This window comes from Pteronotus mesoamericanus, unplaced genomic scaffold (assembly GCF_021234165.1).
Source record: "Pteronotus mesoamericanus isolate MK-2021 breed Mesoamerican mustached bat unplaced genomic scaffold, CSHL_Meso_final scaffold_85, whole genome shotgun sequence".
NCBI lineage: Eukaryota > Metazoa > Chordata > Mammalia > Chiroptera > Mormoopidae > Pteronotus > Pteronotus mesoamericanus.
Genome location: NW_026555329.1, coordinates 13,222,058 through 13,245,560, shown reverse-complemented (window position 1 = coordinate 13,245,560; position 23,503 = coordinate 13,222,058). Strand labels below are relative to the sequence as shown.

Below are 23,503 nucleotides of genomic sequence, written 5' to 3'. Positions count from 1 at the left end.
GTCCATTATATAAGAATTAATTAATACATTCCACTTAGATCACCTGTATTGTTTTCTGTGAACAAATGGCTATTAAAACTCTACCTATTGCTTACTTTTTTTCTTCTTGTTTATAGTTTTCAAAATTGTAGATATGCAATACAGCACTTCTCTTTTTAGATTTTCTGTATTTATTGTGTTTTTTCACTTATTAACATGTTTAATATTTAGGCCACTTCATCTCCTTTTAGAGGTAAATGGCATGTATATCATAAGAAATAAATGATTAAGTGGCATAAAGGAAAGCAAAATTATATTAATATGGTTTAAACTTTAGCCCATAAATACTTTAAAAACAATTACATAGTTATAACGGTGTTTATAAAATGGACATAATGTGTATAATATATATATATGTTTCCATTATGGGCTCCAAATATCCTCAAATAGTTCTAACCTAAAATTTAAAATTTTATAATGTATGTTGCAATTTGGACAAGTTTTGTACCTTGTGAATATAAAAAATAAAATAACTTTAGCCCCAGTCAGTGTGGCTCAGTTGGTTGAAGTGTTGTCCCATCACCAAAAGTTGCAGATTCAATTCCTGGTGAGAGCACGTGCCTGGGCCGCAGGATCATCTCCAATCCAGACATGCATGGTCTCAGGCCCGGACACGTCCAATCCCCCGTCCAGGTACCAACCCCCTGCCTGGGAGCCTGTGGGAGGCAGCCAGTCTGTGCTTCTCTCTTGCATCAACGTTTCTCTCCCTCCCTTCCTCTCTCTCTAAAAGCAGTGAAAGAAATGTCTTCGGGTGAGGATAAAAAAATCGATTTATAATTCTATCAAAAAGATTCTGACACTTTACTATTTTAGAATAAGGTCTATTAGGCATATTTGAAAGTTTAGAGAAGTGCTGTATTTTAAATGGAGGGTCAAAGAAAGGACAAGAATATTTGATAACACAAATATTTCATGTAAATGTTAATAGAAATAAACAGAAAGTAGCCAAGCACATAAACAATATCTATGATCTGAATTTTTTTGAAAATTATTCATAAGGTAAACATTGAATGTTAAATATTTTAAAGTATCTTTGCCTAAAATTTCAAACATTCAGTATCTTCAAAATATTTTCCAAATAGTTTTGGGAAAAAAATATTTAAGGTAGGAGATGTGACACTGTCACCAGAAATAAGCAAAAAATTAAATTCTTCATCATAAATTTATTAAATTACTTGCTTTTCTAAACTCATATTCTATTTCTAAAACATTACTTTCATTTGCACGAGTCATTAGATTCATAAGGAGTACTTTTATATAAAATCTGTAAACCATAGCAGTTCTTCATTATTAGCATATACAGGTCCATTAAATCTATTATAAATGGATAGTCTTCTGATTAACATTTTAATTGTAGCTTGAGATTTGTGGTGTGGATCTAGAAAATATTTATGAAAGATTTAAAGTACTGGTTTAGACATTTCAGAATCAGTCCCTGAGCAATTATAATTTTTTAACCATAAAAAGTATATATTGAAAATCAATTAAATAAGACTACTGATAAAATTGCTATGTTGTATACCAAGCAAAGGTGACGAAGGGATGGATATAAAAATTATATCTAGCCCTGACCAGTGTGGCTGAGTTGGTTGGGCAATGTCCCGAAAGCGAAAGGTCACCGGTTTGATAACCTGTCAGAGCATGCACGTACCTAGGTTGTTGGTTCAGTCCCTGGTGGGGGTGTGTACAAGAGGCAACCGATTGCTGTTTCTGTTTCCCGTCAATGTTTTTCTCCCTCTCTTTCCCCCTACCTTCTCCTCTCTCTAAAAATAATAAAATTTTAAAAAATTATATATATTTCCATAGTAGAATTTCAGTTCCAATGATTAACTTTAAAAAATTATTCACTTTTGTCTATAGTACTTTTTCTTTCTAGTACTCATCTTTTCACAGGAGCTTAAAATTTTAAGTACACACAAATTTTTAAATGTTAAATTGCATTTATATTTCCATGTTTTTGGTAACAAAAATAAAATATTGTGAAACATTATATCCTCTTAAATAATCTTTAAAACTACCTCTTCACAAATATGAAATAGCAAAATAAAATTTTATTAATTCTGACATTAAATGCTATTAATTAAAAGATTCTTATCAGAGTTAGCAATAATTTTATTCTAATAATGTCTCACTTTATAATTTTGACATGGTTTTTAGGAACATTTACGCCTTCTGCAAAAACAAACAAAATAAGTTTTGTAAACTCATTTGATTTAAAATAGATATGTTCAAATTAAAAGTTTCGTTGGATGACAAATGAAAAGTTTGAAGTCAAATGTGAAATAGTAATAGAAAAGATTTATAACTCTAATCTGTAATTATTTTTACCTCTGAGACAAATCTTGCAGTTACGTGCATCTTCCCTGTTGACAGTACCCACCTCCCTAACAATTCATGTCATTTAATTTTGCTTTTATTAAGCTTACACTTCTTTTTTGATATTTTTCTCTTGCTTCTACACTGAAATAGATCAAATTTCCAAAAGAATTAGAAGAAGCAGATTCTTCTTTTAACATAAACACAATTACCGAGTCATTTTTTTTAAATTGAATTCAGCAGGGTGACATTTGTTAATTAAATTATATAGGTTTCAGGTGTACCATTCTGTAACGCATCATCTGTGCATGGTGTTGTGTGCTCACCATCCCAAGCCACGGCTCCTTCTGTCACCATTTATCTCCACTTTACCCTCCCCTACCTCCCCCACCCCCTTCTCCTCCAGTCATCACCATACTGTTGTTCATGAGTTTTGTTTTTGCTTAATCCCTTCACCTATTTTACCTGAACCCCACGTCTTTTAAAACCAAAAATGTCATTATTTTTTCTCCCTTGTCCAGAAATGGCGCAGTTGAGAGCAGTAGAAAGACTGGAGGAAAAAAACAAACAGAAAACTTAATGTGGTATTTTTTTCAGTGAAAAATGATGATTTTTCTCAAGAATGCAGTCCCAAGCAATCGGATGCAGAATATTTAGTATGTCTTTTGTCCACTCGCTGCTGTGCCCTTGTCACCACTGTTCCTTCCTTCTGAGGCTGGGGACTAAGCTTTCCAGAATCCCTTTCTCTCTGTGGTTCTGGGTTAGAGTTTGCCATTGAGAAAAGCTTTCAAAAGAATTAGAAGATAGAAATGAATAGGAAGCCATTATTTTTTCAGAGGTATTTGCAACTACACACTTGGGTAGATGAAAGATTCACACTGGCTTTTCAGCCAACTTTGGATAATGACCCACATCGCCTGAGATACTGGTGACAATTTTTAAAGATGCTCAAGTATTGCAGCAGCTCCAAGAAAGCTTCTGAAAAGCACCATCTTCAATATCAACCCCTCTCACCTTCAACAGCTGCTTTCCTGGCGTTTAACCCACCCCTGCACCTACTCCCTCCATCCTCACTCCCAGCTTTCCCGAAAGTCCTGCAAATTCATAACTCTGCATTAAACACTTTATAACCAAATACATCAAGTGACTTCTGTTTTGCTAACTGATCCCTGATGATAAAGGCACTGCATGGCGAGGATTGGGAAAAATACTCAGTTTATTAAATATTGTGAATATCAGATACATTGATTGTCTCAATATGTCAACATCAAATTACATTTCAAAGTCAAATTTAGATTACTGAGATTTCTTCTTTCTTTTTCTCTAACAATGACAACTAAGACCATTCAATATTTTATTAGTTTCTTCAGTTCTTAAAGTAGCTTTTTAAGTGATATTCAAATAGACTTCAAGTGGCTGTCTTCAACATTTTCTGAATAAAAATTTCCGTCCTTAAGGTACAGGCTTGTAATTCATATACTTGATATTACTCGATGGTGTTTTATCTGTAAAAGGAAGAGGGAAATAAGATTTCAATGAATGTTAGAAAACTGTTTAACCATTACTCACTTGCTGCCTCCTTCCTCTAACATGATCCCAAAAGCTCAGCAAGTTCTATGTTTGCTGCTAGAGACCAAGCACTGTCTTCATAAAATTCAGATATAATCAATATCATACTTACAGATCAAAGCAGTTGTGACTCAATGGAGTTTGAATACTACATGAATCAATTTGGCAAAGTGTTATGTTCAAGAAACTTCCACGATCGATAACACGGATAATATTTTCCCCCGATACACTTGAGGGAAAAAAACCACTGATACTCACAATGCATTACAACATTTCTCTCAAGTCTCTTTTCTCATTCTTTTCTTTCTCCACTTCTCTCTATCTCTCTATTTATGAAATAACTAATGACAAACATAGTGTTTTTTACATACCAGGCACTGTTCTAGGTACTTCACATATATTGTATCCCCATATTTAATCCTTATAATGAGCCTGTGATTAGGTTTTATTATTCTTAGTCCCATATTATAAAGGAAGAAACTGAGGCTCAGAGAGAGAACAAGTGGCAGGGACAACGAATGCTAAGTGCACTGGGCACCTAGGCAGCAGGTTATGAACATCACAGCTGGTTATCAACCCCTCCTCTTCAGGATTTCTTTCCTCTTGCCCATTTCCGCTTTCTCTGTGTCATTTTTCTAGCTAGTAATTCTCTGTCTTTTTTACTGAAAGCTTCTAACAACCCAATCAGTATCCTCCATTCCTTTTTTTCCACCCAGGACCTTAGGGTGCTGGAGGAGGGCCAGGAGGCATTAGCCAGTTTAAACTCTTCCTTTAAGGGGTAGACAAGGGAGGAGCCAGGGAGGAGTTAGGAAGGGTTCTTTGAATACCCATAAAAGGTAGCTGGGTTGTTTTTTTTTTCCTGTTAAAGAAAAATTCATTTTTTCCCCTATGTTTAGGGGAAAACAGACTTCAAATAGACTTCAATATTTAATAAGAAATATTAAAAACAAATCAAATTGATGACAACAAGGAGCAACAGAATAAAGCTGGAGTGAAAACTGCAGTAAAGAATTTGGGAGAGCAGGTTATATAGCAAAGCAGAGCATGGTCCTTGAGCCAGTCTTGTGGTTTTTTTTTCCTTTTCCTTCCCTATTACTTTCTGTTCTCTTCTTAAAATAGTTCCAGCTGCCGTCTCAGAAGCTACACTAATAGGGAGGAAGCTCCTCATTCCTTATTTATCTTATGAGAAATTTTAAGTTGGTAAAGAAATACATAAAATTGAAATATAGAGAAGTAACCTAGGTTAGTATGTCAAAGCGGACTTGAGAAATTTTGAAGTCGCATGGCTTTCTGTGCCATAAAAATCTCAAGTAATATAAAATAACACGTGTGTATATTTAAGCTGCCTTCAAAAGGAGAGAACTCAAGGCTTCATATTTATTTTTCTCAACAATAGCTGATCAAACAAGGACTCAATAATTTTTGTTTTCTAGTTTTCAAGCCATGGTAGTATTATGATCTTGTGTTTTTCAAGATGGGGACCATGCGCCCGTAGGCTGAACACCAGTACTAGGAGAAAAATGTTTACACACCTACTTTGCCTCTGGGCCAGATTGGTTCAGTTATCATACTTCAAAGAAAATCCCTTATCATTCTTCAGCTTCCCATACACCAGGATACTTCTTGACTCTTTAGCTTTTTGAAGTGCTAAATAGCATATAATTACTTTTTAAATTAAAAGCAATACATTTGAATTTTAAGCAATTTTTGAGAGTTCTGCTGCAGTTTCTCTTGTGATCACAGAGCCACCCTCCTGGTTTGTATAGAAATTGGAACTGAAAAAATAATCTCGGCTGTTACTGTTTAGAAATTTAAGATTGGGGACCAAACAAAATGCAGTGTAATCTTACGAGTATAGATATATGATCACAGAAACTTTTAAAATAGATGTTTTACCAGTAAGTATGGGGCAATTGCAGACACTCGAAGAAAGCTTCTATTCTTCCTTTACTTTATGGATTTCTGAAATTCAAATAAATCTTAATTCTAACAATTTAAAGAGGGGTTTTTTTTCAACAACTTTCCCTGAAAAGGATTGTAATAGAGAGCAAATAAAAAGAAATAACTACCATCAAATAAATGAATGGGAATTGACAAGTCTTTAGTAGTTCATGAGCCACTAAAAATGTTTACAGCCACCCCAAGTCAATGAAGTAGTGATTCATTGATTTAAAAGTGGTAGAGTTTTCTGAGAGGGGTGGTCTTTTTTAAAAAAAATGTTACTGAATTTATTGGGTTGACATTGGTTAAGAAAATTATATAGGTTTCAGGTGTACAGTTCTGCAATATATCACCTGTATGTTGTATCCTGTGTTCACCACCCAAAGTCAGGTCTCCTTCTGTCCCCTTTTATCTCCTCTTTACCCTATTCTACCTCCCCCCACTCCGCTTTCCTCCCAGTAATGACCATATTGTCGTCTGTGTCTATGAGGTTATTTTTCTTAGCCCCTTCCCTTTTTTTTCACTCAGACCCACAACAACAACCCTTGAGGGTGATGTTTTTATCTAATATTTGACCAAAACATACATTAATGGTGTTTTAAATCTGTACTATGGAATATTTGCTCTCTTTCAGCTCCAATGTCATAAAATACTCCATAACATTTGATGGCTATATCTACACATTGAAATTCCTTAAAGATTTCCAACTACATCAAAATTTTTAATAATAAGACAACTCTACAATGACACAAAATAATATTTTTTTTAGATTTAATGGCAAGTAGTAAATCCTTATATTTTTTTATTTTGGAAATGAAAGAAAATAAAACATTAGCAGATAAGTGTCCATTACTAAGTAGAATATCTGAGTAAATAGCATATGTCAATATATAATATTTGTTTTCTGTTTAAAAGTTTAAATACCTGTATTTTCTTTTCACATCTGACTCCAGAATATCCAGCGCGGCAAGAACAAAGATTGGGAAGTACACATCTGCCCCCGTAAAGACACTTTTGAGTGCAAATTGCTGCAATACACAAATTTTTACCATTACCATCTTTTGGCACAAATAGAACATGTTCGTGACATGTTCTATTCCAGTGGTCTTAGGTTATCAACCACTCAGCAACAAAAATAGTTATAAGAATATATGAATGTCCAATTGTACTTCTATGTTCCTGAAACCAGAGTGCAGACCATAAGCACACACACACCACACCAAAAACAAAACACCCAAAGTTCAACACAACAGTGTTACAGTTACATAAAAACATTTTTAAAGTAAACAAACTTTTCCTTGTCTACATATTAAAGTATGTAAAATATCTTTTTGTTATCTTTAGGGAGGAGATTCAAATCATAAGAGAGCTTTCTTGCTTTTCAACAATTTAGCAAAATTTTTAAAAAGACAATTCAGTACAGGCCAGTGCATGGAAAACAGACAATTTTCTATACCATCATTAGAAGTTTAAAGTGAAACAATTCTATTGGAAACTTTCTAAAGATTTCCACACTGTCTGTACTAGAAATGTTTTCTTTAAAATCTCTTCTAATGAAATTTTAAAATATCTCTATTTCAATGTATCTCAGTATCATTTATCTATCTACCTACCACCTTACCTATTTATCATCTTGTCTATGTACCTACTTATAGAGATAAGATTCTTATAATAGTAATAACTTCTAAATAACTAAAATGTCCTACATAAGGGGAAAAGTCAAGTGAATCATAGTATTAGTACTGTGGAACTTAATATATCATTTAAAGTTATGTTTTCAAGAGCATGGAAATGCTTTTAAGTAATAATGCTTGAAAATAATAAGCATAGTATGTCATTATATACAATACACATTTTTCATGGAAGAGGTATCTGCTTCAATAGCTCATGATGGAAACTAGTGGTATAATTCAAAATAATATTCCCTTTGGTATAAACGCAACATTTAAAGGTTATGTTTTCATCAGGACTATTGTATGTGGTTAGGAAGGTTGTGTAATGCACAAAGCTGCAGGGCTAAGGAAGCACACTTCGCATCACAACATCGTAGATCTGAATAGCTATTAAACAATTTTCCGGAAAATGGCAATAGGACATCTTGTTCAAAGAATGTCATTACTATTTTAACAGTCTCTGGGGAGTTGGAAATAAAGCCTTTTGAGGAAGAGGACTTTTACAAATTTTGCTCCCTGGCATATGCCATCAGTTTGGGTCAAATAAACTCATAAAAATTCCCTGCAGGTCTGGACGTCTCTTACGTCGGTGTTTACGCGCCGTGGGGCGTCAGGAGTCAGCAGCAGCTCCACCCGGGAGCGCGCGGGCTTCCTACTTTGTATGGAGTGAACTTGGTGAGTGTCTCTCGGAATTCTGGGTCTCCTTGCTCTAAGTAGCAGGCCAGGACTATTTAAGCTGTTCTTAGAAAATTTTAGAGGTGAATAAATGTTGAGGTAACCCATGGAAAGAAAAAAAAGAAGTTGCTGCTTTTAATTAATTTCAGCTTTGTCATTGCATTGCTTTCTGAGAGTTTGAACAAAAGCTGTGCGGTTTACATGATTAAAACTCTCTTTAGTTCCAGAAAAGAAAGGAGGCTTGTTTCTCCAAGCCAAATAGCCGAGGGGTGACGACAGTTGTTCAGATGTCACCTCCCCAAATGTCACCTCCCCCTCCAAAACCAGATTGGGAGAGATGGGCGCCGCGGCGTGTCCAGTGTGGAAAGGCGGCCAACCCCAGGGAAGTCAGCGGGAGCCGGGGGGGAGGAGGCCGGCGTGCCCTGGGTGCGTTCATCCCGAGAGAGGGGCCGAGAAAGGGCTCGTGCCTTGGAAAGTGCCACAGTTTCAGTGGCATGCAGTAAGCTCTGTGGGATTGCCTGAGAAAAAATTTTCTCTAGGGTGTAAGGCAGAGCTGTAGGTATATTCACTGCATTTGGCTTGTCCAGAGACACGCATGTAGGATTGGTTTTCCCTGGAAGTTAGTTCAAAGCTATAGATCTTAAAATTAACCTAGAAAATCATGCCTCAGAGGCCAACAAGGCCCACCACTGTCAGCCCCCCCTTAACACTCAGATGGCTGAAATGAGGACTTTGAACTTTTAAACTAATTTTTATGCACACACAGCATTTGAAAAAAGCTGGTTCTAAAGTTTGGTCTCTGGAAGCTTCAGAAAGAGGATTTAGATAAATAGATTAATCTATGTTGTTGTTCAGGTATCAAACCAACTCTTTGAGGTATGAAAGATGTGTGTCCTAATTTTAAAAGGGGGAGCGTTATTTGGAACTTGACTTGTCAAGAACACATATAAATTGTAAATGCCTCCAGAGAAAATTTGGATCCAATTGTTCTTTTATAAACTAGTGAGTTTTTCTCATGGCTAAAAGGTTTCTGTTTGTGCCTGTCTATGTAGTACATGTGAGATAATTTTCTACCTCCGAATAGTAGTGTTAAAAATTAATTTAAAGGCAATGGCTTACAAGAATTAGGTATTCTAAAATTGTCAGAAATATAGAAGCTAACTCAAATGCTTTTCAAGTTCATGTGATAAAGATTAACCCTTAGTAAATAAAAGCTAGCTTAAGTTTATTGGTTTAAGCAAAACAGACGTGTCTTTATTTTGCCTAGGTTTTACAATAATTCCATGTTAATGATTGACTTTTAGGTCTATATATAATGTTTGTAGAGGTTATAAAATGTCCAAGCTAACAAAGGCCAATTCTTACTTAGCTTTAATTAGAAATTGAGGTGTTGAAGGTTAAAATTTTGATATATGTAGGAATAACTTGGAGGTATTTAGAAGGGCCTCTGGATACCTGAAAAGATTTGAAATTGCGTGGGAAGCATTGTAAAATAAGTGATGAAAACTTATAGGGCATACTGTATGGGTAAACAATGGTTGTAAATTAAACAAATATCAGGCTATGGGAAGCCCAAAATGGCTGCTTGGCTCGTCTCTGCTCCCTGGCTAATAATTGTAACAGATTGAGGTTCAGAACCTATAGAGAAAACCAACGCTGTAGGCTTACGTATTTGACACTGCATCCCTTCCCAGGATGTAGGACAATGGCATATACTAGGAGCAATACATTCACCACCATTTTTACATTTCTGAAAGCAGATAGCTGAAAATAGAAATACAAACAAGTGAAAAGATAATTTACTAGTCAAATCCTATTATAAACCACAAAAATGTCCATTAGAGGAAAAAAGAGAAACAGTTAAAAGTTAATGAATAAAGGATCTTTTCCCTTAACATTTTATACAGAATATTTCCTATGTCAGTACTTATTCTTGAAAAACATGATTTTAATGGTTGTATAATGTTCTGTTGATAAAAACATAGTGATTTAACTTTACTCCAATTGTTAGGCATTTATGTTGCTTCCCACTTTTCTCTTCGACCACCACATTATAGTAATTGCTAATTTTAACTAATAATTTATAAAAAGGAAAAAAAAATGAAACATTTGTATGAGGAGAGCTGCCGTCATTTAAAAAACTAACTGGATTTGAAAGAAGTGGCACCCCACCTTGAGAGGTTCTGAATGGGTTTGTCTGAGATGGGACCACAGAATTAGGTAGTGATTTTTTAAAGCCTTCACCTGACTGCTACTTAAGACTAGGAGACCAGGACTTCAACATTTGCTATTTATACTGGCAAATGTAGTGGACCAATTGGAAGATACATTTTACCCTCTGCCTCTGCTAACTCTAAGGAATGAGTTGAAAGGACTTTGCATTTTACTCAGATTTCTATTTCAAAAAGATATCACCTAAAACAGAATCAAATATGCAAAAATAAAAACAAACAGTAACAAGGAAAATGCTATTTGTCTTCAATTCTAATTTCTGTTGAGAGGATAACTTAGGCCTTAGCATTTTGAGTATTCCTCTTACGTGTGTTGCATTGTTTCCCTCTCCAGCCAGAAGGACAAGAGCAAATGTTTGGTCCCACACATTTTCCTCCATTCATGCACATGGGATCACAGATACCTTAAGGTGAAAAGATGAAACATCAGCTCTTAAATAGCAATAGTTTTGCCATTATAATGTGTTTGCTTTACCTGTTGTTGGTAAATACATGTAGAGGTGTCTTACTTTTTTGGCATCTCCTACCAGTGTATCCTTCACGACAGGTGCACACATTATTTCTTATGCAGTGGCCGCCGTTCTTACAGGGAGGGTAACAGAGAGCTAAAAGAATATATGGCAGCAATCTGTGAATATTACACATTCAATTATTATATATTACATATTGCATCATGTGCATGTTATCTATGGGGCCATAAGGCAGAGAAATGTGCTATTAAAAGATCACAATTGCAAGTCTCTAAAATCATCCTTTCTAAATCATAAAATAAAATGCTTAGGGGTAGCTACAAGCTGCTAGTGGGTTAGTGCAATTTGCAATGTATTGGTGAAGTGTTTATATCAAATGGAATCTTTGGTATCATACTACATATATTATGAACTTTATTATATGTTTTACCATATTTTGAAGTAAAGAGTGAAATGATCTGCTTAAAACCAAGAGAATAAGTGAAAGTAACAATTTATCTGTTCCTGTGGTAACTAGAAAAATCTGAAAAATATGTCACATACTACTGAGAAAATAGTTTTAAGTTAATTTTTAAATACCTCCTGAGTTAATGAATGCAAACCTTTATATGTGACATTTCTATGATTGTTTGGTAAAAATTTTTTTAAAATAAATCCTTGGCTTTGTTAGAAATATTTATTGATTAATCTTGAATATGCTACAGTATCTTCTTTATTCTGTATATGATTCTGTCCCATGAGGTTCAGAAACTAATATTTATCATCTTTTATGAGAGGATTATTATTGTTTTGTGCTTCTTCCAGATATGACAATTAAATGTAGTTGTTTTAAAATAATAATAAATACATAGGCAATTTAAAATTTAACTTTCCCTCAATGAGAACTTAATGGATTTTAGAGTATTTTTTAAAATGAATATCAAATTAACTGGTTTTAATAAGGATGTTGCAGACTAACTCCCCATTTGAATTAGATCCATCTTACATAAGTGCTCTCTTTATTTCCAGACACTGAAAAAAATTTCAACCGATTTCAAATAGATTTATAAATAAAAACAGTGTGGTACTTTATGTATAAAAACAATATAATTCAATTATTTTAGCAAATGGATTATATTCTTTTAATTTTTATTTATTGGAGTGACATTAGTTAAATTATGTAGGTTTCTGGTGTATATTTCATACATGTCATTGGTATGTTGTATTGTGTGTTCACCACCCAAAGTTAAATCTTCTTCCATACCATTTATTGCCCCTTTACCCTATTCTACCTGCCTCCACCCCTCTTTCCTTCTGGTAATCAAAGTGTATCTATGAGTTTGTTTGTTTTTTTCTCAATCACTTAGCAAATGGACAATTTTCATCATTTTAGACTGAGCTGCTTTCTGGTTAGAGATTGAGTCTACTTTTTCTGGTGTTTTTATTGCTACTTTTATTATAGATAAATGCTCTTATGTGCTTTTTCATATTTATGCAATCGAAGATTATTTCTATTTATTAAAAAAGTGTATTCTTTTTATTACAAAAACACCATAGGAAATACCTATGGTTAGAAATTTAGAACTAAAAATATTAAATGAACAGGAGACCCATTTATGATGGGTAACTTTGCTATAATCAATACTCATCCATTCCACAAAACTTGGTTAAAGAGATAATATTACATTTATTCAAAAAAGTACATGTGATAAGAGTAATCTAGAGAAATGGACAGCATAAAAGTTAGGCTTGGTCACGTCTACATCCTAATCCCATTTTAGGAAAAGGAGGTTTAGGGAAAAATTCACCTTCACATGTATATTTAAGGAATTCTCTCTAGGCTTCAGATAAACCTTTCATCAAACTCCAAAGTGAGCTGAGTAATCTAGCCTCACCTTCTGTGTGGGTCAGGCTCACAGCGTTCAAGGGATGAAGGGAATTGGAAAATGTATTGAATTATCTTTCCAACCACATATTTTAAACCTTGCTTATTAATAGTGTAGTTGGACCCTTTCATGATGTTTTTAGCTCAATTTTTGTCTTTCTCTTTCTACAGAACACACAGTATATGCTCCTCATAGCTTACTTTTAACCTTAGTCTGCCTGATTTTATTCAATAGCTTTTGATGGGTATACTGTCTTTCCTTCCTACATATTGGGATCATATTAGTATCAAAAAGGCATGTGATTTAATAAGAATAAAGAGCATGTTTTTATTTCTTCTGCATCTCTGTAACATGTCTTAATGACAATAATAGTATTAATAGTAGCTGGCAATATGTCGATTGTATGTGCAGGTAGTTGACTGTATGTCTTACTTGTGCCTGACAGCAACTGTGTGATTCAAACTCGAAAACTAAGATGGTTAAACCCTGTAAACCTTAAGTAAATTTCCAAAATCCATGTCAGCTGGGAAGCTGTAGAAACTAGTGAATTCCAAAACCTGCTAACATGTTTAATAAATAATTTTTAATTCAACTTGATAATTTAGAGATTTCCCTCCTTTTCCAATTATATATTTGGCATATAAATTTTAGAGAAGAAATTTTCTTACAGTTTATTTTAAGTGTTTAAGTATTGATAGTATAAGAGATATAAGTTTTTCATTTCCTTTCTTATATTCTCCACTCAACACTATACCTGTAACGCATAAACATAGGTTTCAACTTAGTCTTCTAGGTTTCAAGATTTGCCTTAACTTTCTTTGTCTTTACTTCTTCCATTTTGCTATCTGGTTCCTTACAGGAAATTTGAATTAAAAGAACTCATTTCCTATGCACACATATCTAGTATTAGAGTGATGGGTTTTTTTCTCAATTGAAACCCAAAACTCCTCGCCAACTTCAAAATAAAAGAATGAGATCAAATAAAATTTTATCATGGCAAGAAAAGTATAGATTTTAGGAATTAAATTACGACATGTCCTGGCATGCTTTGACTGAAAAACCTACCCTACATTTTGCATAAATTCAGAAATATGAAGATCAGAAAATACATTTCAAATTTCATTTATTGACATTAATTCATGCCTACCCTGACAGCTTCAGGACTTGCCCATTATTCTGAAAAACCCTACAGCATCAACATTATGAGGGGAAGTGTTAAAATAACAGGCATTTTTAATGTTCTCATATCACCTTACACAGTGCTATGCAAAGCTGGCTCTTCATAAATGTTTAATGAAACAAAGTCAAAAGAGATTATGAGATAATAGTGGACATTAGACTGAGCACAAGCCAAATGATCTTGCTGTAAAGGCAACAAAAATGACACCATTTCATTATAATAAGCTGCAAGAAAACTTTGCTTATTTATTTTATACCTTGGTCCTGCAAAACTGCACAGAGAGCTGACATAGTTGTGAGCCTAATATATGTTGTATAAATATAACCATTTTTCATATACTTCAATATATTTCTACAAAGTGAGCCTTTGGTGGCCAAACCAGAATATCATGAGAAATAGAGAAAAAAGGTAAAGAGCACCTTCCCCTTTGGAACATGTTTCTTGGTAGTCACTCAGAGCTTTGTTTATGCCTGACTTCCCTTTGCCTTTTTATTTATAAAGAAAAAATAATTACCATTCTGACACTGCGCACCAAAGAATCCATTTGGACAGAGGCAAGTGTTTGGCTTATAACAGGAACCACCGTTGAGGCAAACAGGGTCACATGAAGCTAATGAACAGCAGGAGGGAGGGAGACCATAAAAGTTTTATTATTTAAAAAATAAAAGCTACAAGGAAGTACAAAATAGTACATAAAGGAATATATATATTTTTTTACTGCAAGTAAAACCCTTAACCTATAATTAATTAGACTTTGCCAAACATAAGAGGAATAAAATAACTGGGTTATAGCTCTGTGAGTCTGTTCATTAAGCTTACAAATAAATACCAGGCTAAGAATGTGGAGGCTGTGGTTAGAACTCACAATGCCCTTGGTAAACTAAACGAACGATTAGACTTTTCAAAAGCTCAAACAAGATGGTCTGTAATCTGCTTAAATACATGTGGCCACATGTACCTCTTTAACTCTGCTTCCCAATTCAAAAAGGAACACTGCACTCAAGTCCTAGCATGCTCAAAAACATGCCCCAGTTTTTGCTTCTTTACCTTTGCCCCAGTTTTAAAGGTACCCCAATTTCATTATTCTTTTTAAAACTTAATTTATTGGAGTAACACTGATTAATAACATATAAATTTCAAGTGTATAGCTTCATGATATAACGTCTGCCTACTGCTTTGTGTGCTCACCACCCAAAGTCTAAGTGTCTTCCATCACCACGTATTTGGCCCCCTTCTCCCGTCTTCATTCTCCCCTCAATCCCTTCCCCTCTGGCAACCACCATATTACTGTCTGTGTCTATGAGTTTGTTTGTTTTGTTTGTTTATTGTTTTTTGTTTTATACCCCACCTACAAGTGAAACCTTTTTTCGTCTTTGAACCCAAATTTTGCCCATTCTCTGAGATCTACCTCATATACTTTTTCCTTCCAAACTGCAGTTTCCAAAATTTTCTTCTTCTCTGCGTCCAAGCAACTGTATATTAATTACATAACTTATTATAACTCAACTTGTATCATAGTCTTTTTAAAATTGTATCCTGTGTCTCCTTTACTAATGATATATTCCTTAAAATCAGGGCAAAATCAAATCAATTTCTGTTTCTCTTTGCGTCATGCTTCACACTTAGTTGGCAAGCTACAAACGTTGAATCGAGTCTATGTGAGAAAGGCCATTAGATCATGATGTATTAGATTAAACAGAGAATTGCAAATACTGCTACCAAAAAAGTAAGCCCGATTCTGTGATAAATAAATGAAATCACATGATGGTGCTCACTTAATCCAGAATTGCTTCAATGTTTAATGAAATAGAAAGTCTGTGGGGAAAAAAAAGAAAACTTAAACAAGATCTAGAAGATGCAGCACAGATATGCCTCTCTCCACTATAAGGCAAGTGGTAAAGAAAATATAAAAGCAAAAAAATAATAATAATATCGGTTGGGTTGGATAACATTAAAACTGTTCATGGTCTAATACAAGAAAAAAAAGGAATGAAGATGAAAGGTAAGTTTTTTAAAATATGTCTGAAGTAAAAACGTCATACCAACCTTGTCAGATTAGTTTTATGTTTTGGGGTGCAAATCTTTAGGACATTGTGGCATTTAAAATTTCTTTTAACTGATGTATTTACTGAAAACATTTTTGATTTTACCTGTACTGCAGGTGGGTCCATACCAACCAGGCTTGCACTGGCAAACATCTGGTGTAAGGCATTCACCTCCATTTTCACAGTGCCTGTTACAAACCACTGAAATCATAGGATAGAAATAAAGAAATAAAAGAAAGGTCAACTGGGCTTGGAATTGGTCATATTATTGGTTATTATCTAGCTGGTTCATAACTGCCAATTATGTCTTCTAATTAATAAAAACAGATGAAAAGATAAAAATAATTTATCCTTTGGCTTTAAATGGCCTCCAATTCTTACATTCAGTTATTTTTATTTTTGTTAATAGAGATGGGAAAAGTGGAAAACCATTGAGATGAATGGTAAAGGAAATGGTCATTTGGCAAAATTATTAGTTACTGATGAAAGTATTCACAGACATAAATAAGGTAAATTTATATGCAGTTACATAGACTGAACTCTTGTTATCTCAAAAAATTTGGAGAAATGATTACAGATAAGGTCAAAAAGAGAGTTGCTTCTAAGAAGAAACTTCTTTTTCTTAGTATGGGCACCTAGCACTCTCAGTAGAATGCAGAATGGTAACTGTGGTAATAAATCATGAATGTCTGGTTTTTACTTGGTGTTTCAGCTTATATCAGCATCAAAACCATCAACTATTCAAAGCAGCAATTTCTTTATGTAAGACCACTTTGCTTACTTGTTTCACACCTTGGTCCCACAAAACCATAAGGACAAGTACAAAGATTTCCAGCCAAGCAGGTGCCACCATGTTGACAAAGCGGGCTACAAATTTCTGCAGACACAGATTATGTTATTACATCAGCTTTCAATTTTAAAAAAGTCAGTTTATGATTATCAAGCACAGCCACAGTAAAAGCTTCTTGTCAGAGCAAATTATAATAAGCTCAGTTATCTTTTACTATGAACTTTGGTTCTGTGGGATTCACTATGAGTTCACACTCTGAAAATACCCACAAATCATTAGCATGTCTTGGTTTATAAAACTTACGGTTAACTGAATGGATATATATGATCTTAGCTTTCTTCTGAAAAGTGAATTTTGGACTTATGCATTCCAGCCTTTAAATAGAATGCTTTTATATTTCCATACTTATTTTCATATGCTACTGATACCATTTCTATTCGTTTATTTTAGATTTAATTGGTACCTTGTTATGAGAACATTTAATGTGGCTCTATTTTATTAGTAATTATATTAGCATCTACCAACATATATTCTTTAAAAATACTACTTTTATTATAACAAATTTGTTTTTTAATATTACCCACTTTAGAAATACCATTTTATAAACTCTCCACTTAAGATTTCAACCAAAACAATAAAATTATATGGCTATAGAATTCAATAATCAGGTGTCCTTTGCTTGAAGGTAAAAATATTTGTAGGGATATGGCAACTTAAAACAAAATCTCAAAAAGTTATTTCTGAAGATAATTTTACCAAGGACAAATAAACTGTTGCTCTTTGGATCTCTGATTTTAGAAATTTAAGTTTTTTCATCTTCAGATAAATTATTTTAAACAAAAATTCTGACTCACCAACGTTAATGAATATATATTAGTATGTACACAGTAAAACTATCTTTAAAGAAAATGTTTTATTTTGGCTCTATTATTTGACTTTCAGTTTGAATTTTTACCTTCATCACAGGTTGGTCCACCTTGTCCTGGGGGACATTCACAAATGTTAGGTTTAATGCACTTTCCATGGTTTCTGCAATCAGGATGACATACAGCTATATAAAATAAAGCTCATGGTTAGAAATATCCATTATCAATTGAATTAATTATGCAAACTAGTGAGTGCTATACCTACCAGTTTGGCAGTTAGAACCAGTGTAGCCAGGTTTACATTTGCATATGTTTGGGGCAACACACTCCCTCCCTTTTCCACATGGGTGTCTACAAATGGCTGCAAAAATTAAAGAGAAAAGGCTGAGTTGTTGGCATGGTTTATACAGGTTGGCCATAGACTTAGTCATAATAAAAGTAAAATTCTCTGGAATTTGAAAAATGTGACATTGTTACTAAATAATAATCCCTACATTTATCCATGAAATTATTTTTCTCCTTATATTTGTTTTACTACTAAAATGATGGAGGAAAATGATTAATAGGGTAAGAAAGAAGAACCATATGGGTAATTCCTCCCATAGCAAAACCTGATGTTAGAGATGGCTGCTAACCATAAATGGGATTACAGTTTTTTCCAGAGGGCAATGAAGTGTCAGATACTAATAAGGTAAATGTTGATGAAAGGCAAAGATAATCAGAATTTCAAATGCCAGGAACACATCATAAGCTTATAGATTAGTATTCCTTAAGTTTCTATAGCTACCTGATATATTCTAACTATTAGACATTCAATTACTAGACATGCATTTCGGTTACACTTCCGAAGTAACTGAAATGCATGAGGCTGTTTTGTTTCATTTTTTAAAATAATAATGTTTTATATTGTGAACACGTCTTTAAGATTATTATCATTATTCCTACAGAAAACAAAAGCAAGAATTCCTCTAGGGAAAATACTGAGAACAAAGGAATACTCCAACAGCGCTATTGTTTAAGCCTCAAACAGATCAAAACAAAATAACATAACAAAAAACATCTTCTATGTTGTCAAAGACAAAACTTTGATTTACATCAGAGAAAACAGTGCTGATAATTATAAGAAAAAAATGAAAACTTTTTTCAAAATTAATATGCTCAATTTGTTCTCAAGAGTTGGAGGAATTCTAGAGAAACCTAGTTTATGCAAATAAATATGCCAGAATTAGTAATCTAAAGGGCTAAATGCCTATTGTGACCCAAAAAGAACCCAGACCACAGTGTTATTCAGACCCTTATCTCATCTCTCTAGCTGCTTAATTTCAGGGAAGTCAGTTATCCCTCTAAGGTTCTGCTCCCTCATCTGTATAATGAGAAAAAATAGCACCTAATTATGGGGTCCTTGCGGACTATTTGAAAACTTGATAAAGAATGCTTCTGTTGAACCTGGAACACAGGAGGTACTCAACAAATATATTTATATTACATAGTTATATATTTAATATTAACATTATTTTAAGAATAACTCAGAAATGCCCATATTAATTTTTGAAATGTGAAAAAATATAGACAGATAATAAATAAATAAAATGAATAGAAATTAGTGAATTAAATGGAGTAAACAGAAACTAATAAATGATAAAACTATGTCTTCTTAAATACTTAAATGTGAACTAGTTTTCTTTGAGTCTTCTGAGAGTTTTCATAGTACCTCTGCAATTGATACCATCTCCATAGTATCCAAAGGGACAGCGTCCACATCGGAAGTGACCGTCTGTGGTTGGCACACAGGAAACACCAGGAAAGCAAGGAGATTTAGCACAAGTTGATTTGTTGGTTAACCCAAGATTTTCTGGCAAAATAATGAGGGCGGACCCATCCTTATGATGTGTGTAACCTTCGGCAGACTTGGTAATTTGAGCATTATGTCCTCCTGACTCTGTTTGGAGGGGGCCCTGGGTAACATCTTTTACTTCATCACGGGCATGCTTGGTGTTAATGCTTATAGGAACTTCTAACTCTCCCAGGCTGAGATTTGTACTCAGAGTATGATCTGCATGTTTAAAACCTGGTGTCTGGTGAGGAACAGGCTTTGAATTATTCATTTGAGTTGTAACTGATTTTAATGAGAGGCACGAGGTGTCATTGGTTTTGATAGTAGCTGGACTGTGGGTAATACTTGCACCAGTTAGTAAATGCTCTGTTGGTGGTGACTGAAAATTCTGATCTAGACAACCAAAAAAAAAAAAGAGAGAGAAATGTTAGTCAATAATATTTATTAATGTCTGCTCTACCCACAGTATTTAATATTAGGTACTTCCTTCATTTAATGTCTATTACATGCATAACACTATACTAGGAGACGTGCAGTAATGAGAAGTCATCCCATGATTCCTGCCTTCAAGAAGCTTATAATCTATTTGAATACACAGAATGTTGAACAGTGCAAAAGTTAAAGGACAATAACTAATAATTTAATAAGAGTTAGAAATAGTCAACACACATTTATTACCACTTAATACACATTAGGCTTCGAAATAAAAGAAAGCCCAGCCCTGACCGGTGTGGCTCTGTTGGTCGGGCGTCCTTCTAAAAAGTGCAAGGCCACCCTGTGGGTTCTGGTTGGGGGACAGGCCTGAGTTGTGGGTTCGGTACCTGGTTGGGGTGCTTATGAGAGGGATCGATGTTTCTCTTTCACATGTGTTTCACTCACTCTCTTTCTCCCTCCCTTCCCCTTTTTCTTTAAAAAAAAAAAAAGCACAGCTCCATCCCTGAGAAACTCAGTGTTGTTAAGGATACTGGAAAGGGGAGGACAGAAACTGAATGTTTACATGAAAATTAATTGATAAATTATGTAAATACTGTTTTGTATGAGTTGCAAAGAACTGTGGCTCTAATCATTTTACTAATGTGACAAAATGTGATTTTATATCCCCATCTTTATTGATTGCTCAAGTAGGAATTAAATATTTTTTGTGTGTTTTCTTGTTGGGGGAGGGGAGGTTATGATTTTTTTCCGTCTTCTACAGTACTTTATTTTCCTTATCCAGTAACTTATTTTTAAAAAATTTCTTTGGTATGGAGAAATCTAATAAATATTAAGAGTGTGGAGAGTTTTAAGTGGCAATTAGACATGTTTCCCTTTTATGCTTTCTACCATCAGTTTAGGGTTGGTTTTGCATTGTTTTCATGCACAGCTTCTCATATCCCTTTCAGGATGAAAAAAGAGGAAACCAAGTCAAAACCAGAAAAAGAAAACACACCAAAACAACAATAAAGATAATTTTTAACATAATTGACAAATAGAAACAAAAACAATGGAAGATTTTTGGTAATTTTGAGGACTTCATAAAACAAAGAAAGCATAGTTCAGATGAATAGAAAAACAAGAGTCTACCAGATATAGGCCAAAACAAAAATAACACCAATATAGTAATTTATATGCATAACTTAGAAGTTAGGAGATATATAAAAATGGAAGCTATAAATAAAGCTGTAATAAAAGATACTTCTATTTGACTACATAAAATTTTAATATTTCTGTATAACAAGACAACATAGATAAAGACCAGCCACTGAGATAAAGAAGATAATTTTAAGAAACTGTAATATAAACTACTCCTACAAATTGACAAAAAGTCAAACAGGAGTTATGAACAGACAGTTAATAGAAAAGCAAATCTAACAGATTATATGAAAAAACAAATAGATAACCTCTCAGTGGGAAGCCACAACTAAAACATTTTGGACATAAGAAAAGAGAAAAAGCTACATATATGAAGATAATTTTAAGTTAAATGAGAATACTACATTAAATTCTTCATTTAAAATCATGATGGAATACATGACTTTTTTACAAAATGTAAATGATTAAATTGACTGAAGAAGTGATAGAGTAACTGATAAACTAACTACAAGGACAGAAACAAAAAATAATCTAAAACCACCTCCCAGATTGATGTCAGAACAGATGATCTTAATGGAAAAACTCTTACCAAATAATCAAGGGAAGGATCCATCAGATCTGTAGCTGAAGTGCCACTGCCTTTTGAAAATTTTTCATTATCCCTTCAGGTGGACATGATTCCCTGGATTGCATTCCTGCTAATCTCTCTAGGGACTCTATCCAAAGATACAGAACACCGCCCTGACTGGTGCCGCTCAGTGGCTTGGGCATCCCACAAACCGAAAGGGCTTGCCCAGGCAGGGCACATGCCTGGGTTGGGGATCAGGTGCCTGGGTTGGGGATCAGGTGCCCGGGTGGGGGTGTGCGAGCGGCAACCAGTCATTGGATCAATGTTTCCTTCTCTCCCTATCTTCCTCCCTGACTTTCCTTCTCTCTAAAAATAAATAAATAAAATATTTTAAAATGTTGAAAACTTTTAAAAGACACAGAACACCATATTGAACTATGTGATTACATGTCATATTCTCGGCTATTATACTCAAACTCATTAAGAGAGGAAATATATACAAGATGGTGCAAAAGCAGATTTACAGTTGTTTGTATGGAAAATAATACAATAATTAATAAATAATAATACAAGAATAAACTCTTTTGCATATTCACAACTGTAAACCTACTCTTGCCCCACCTTTGTATTTTGTGTTCTCTGCATCTAACTTCAAGCATGACAGTTAATACATATGTACTGAATAAATGTATGAATAAAAGGGAGAATGAAACCAAGTGATTTGAATTAATTAAATTCAGCTAAAAATATTTTGTGGCAGAAAATTGGGACTTTTACCATGACATATTTTTCCATCCCCATAAAATCCTTTGGGACATGAACCACAGTGATAGGAAGCAAAGGTATTGAAGCACTGTACTCCTGGAAAGCAAGGCCTGGATTCACACTCATTGACATCTTCCTGGCAATTTTTGCCTAAATGAAATATAGATTGAGAGTTCAAATTATTTAATTTGAAAAACAATATATGTCTGATCTAGTGCTCATCATTTGAATTCTTTAAGGCATGTCCTCCTACCTCCAAAAAAGCTGTCATATATTAAGCAGAGAGAAGTGTACTGCTTTAAAAATTTACTATGTAATAAAACATAAAATCATTAATTAGAGTCTATTTAACATTAAACCAGACCCTTCAATTACATAAGATCTTTCTATAAATAAGAAGACTTTAGAATTCCATTAATATACTAAGGCAAGAAATACCATACTATGAAGAGCAATTTGAACTTTGTTTAAAAATTTGGTTATTTAAAAAGAAACAATTATTAGAAAGCTTGTCTGATTAGCTTAAGGACAACTTATTCAGTCCAATTATTGCATTGGCTGTGAAAGTCCATGAAAATTTTACTATGTGCTAGGACTGCCAGTTCTTCCTCAATAAAACTTTTAAAGATGAAGTGTTCCTCTATGAAATGTTAGCAACTTCTTTAAATGAATAAATTCACAGTAATTAATGGGTGGTAACTCCTATTATAGTAAAAATCCATGGATCAATCAACATTTGAATTTTCCCAAATGTAGTTTGTAGCAAAATAGTCCAAAATGATAACATTGTTATTTTAAAAACCTGAAGAAAATAAGAAAGCATCTAAATATCCTTCTTAGTTCTATTGTAATGCTAAAATAGATGTCTTTGAGAAAAATATCAGCTCAGCAACTTTGTATTCACTTATTTAATATTATATCTGTTTAAATAAATAAAACATTGGTATGAGTTTTTAGAAAGTCTTGGGAAGTTAAAGGTTGCCAGTTATATACTTACTTGGGGTTTCTGGAATCAGATGTTTTAGGACAAATAATGAGTTTACAAATATGTTAACATTTCGCTTTATTTTAACTCTAACTCTATGCCATGATATTTCTAAGTTA

At 33.8% G+C, this 23,503-nt stretch overlaps 1 protein-coding gene across 1 annotated transcript in view; it reads right to left on the bottom strand.

The window, feature by feature from the left end:
• Positions 1 to 3,817: 3,817 nt before the first annotated feature.
• VWDE (von Willebrand factor D and EGF domains) overlaps positions 3,818 to 23,503 on the bottom strand; it is a 61,146-nt gene continuing 41,460 nt past the window's right edge. The window contains exons 19-30 of the mRNA XM_054563828.1: positions 22,412 to 22,549; positions 19,372 to 19,887; positions 17,926 to 18,021; positions 17,750 to 17,845; positions 16,786 to 16,881; positions 16,110 to 16,205; positions 14,474 to 14,569; positions 10,954 to 11,049; positions 10,753 to 10,848; positions 9,882 to 9,977; positions 6,790 to 6,893; positions 3,818 to 3,860 (exon numbers count right to left, since the gene is read on the bottom strand). Of these exons, the coding sequence (XP_054419803.1) occupies positions 3,828 to 3,860; positions 6,790 to 6,893; positions 9,882 to 9,977; positions 10,753 to 10,848; positions 10,954 to 11,049; positions 14,474 to 14,569; positions 16,110 to 16,205; positions 16,786 to 16,881; positions 17,750 to 17,845; positions 17,926 to 18,021; positions 19,372 to 19,887; positions 22,412 to 22,549 (1,559 nt within the window). The 3' untranslated portion in view covers positions 3,818 to 3,827. The remainder of the gene's footprint in view (positions 3,861 to 6,789; positions 6,894 to 9,881; positions 9,978 to 10,752; positions 10,849 to 10,953; positions 11,050 to 14,473; positions 14,570 to 16,109; positions 16,206 to 16,785; positions 16,882 to 17,749; positions 17,846 to 17,925; positions 18,022 to 19,371; positions 19,888 to 22,411; positions 22,550 to 23,503) is intronic.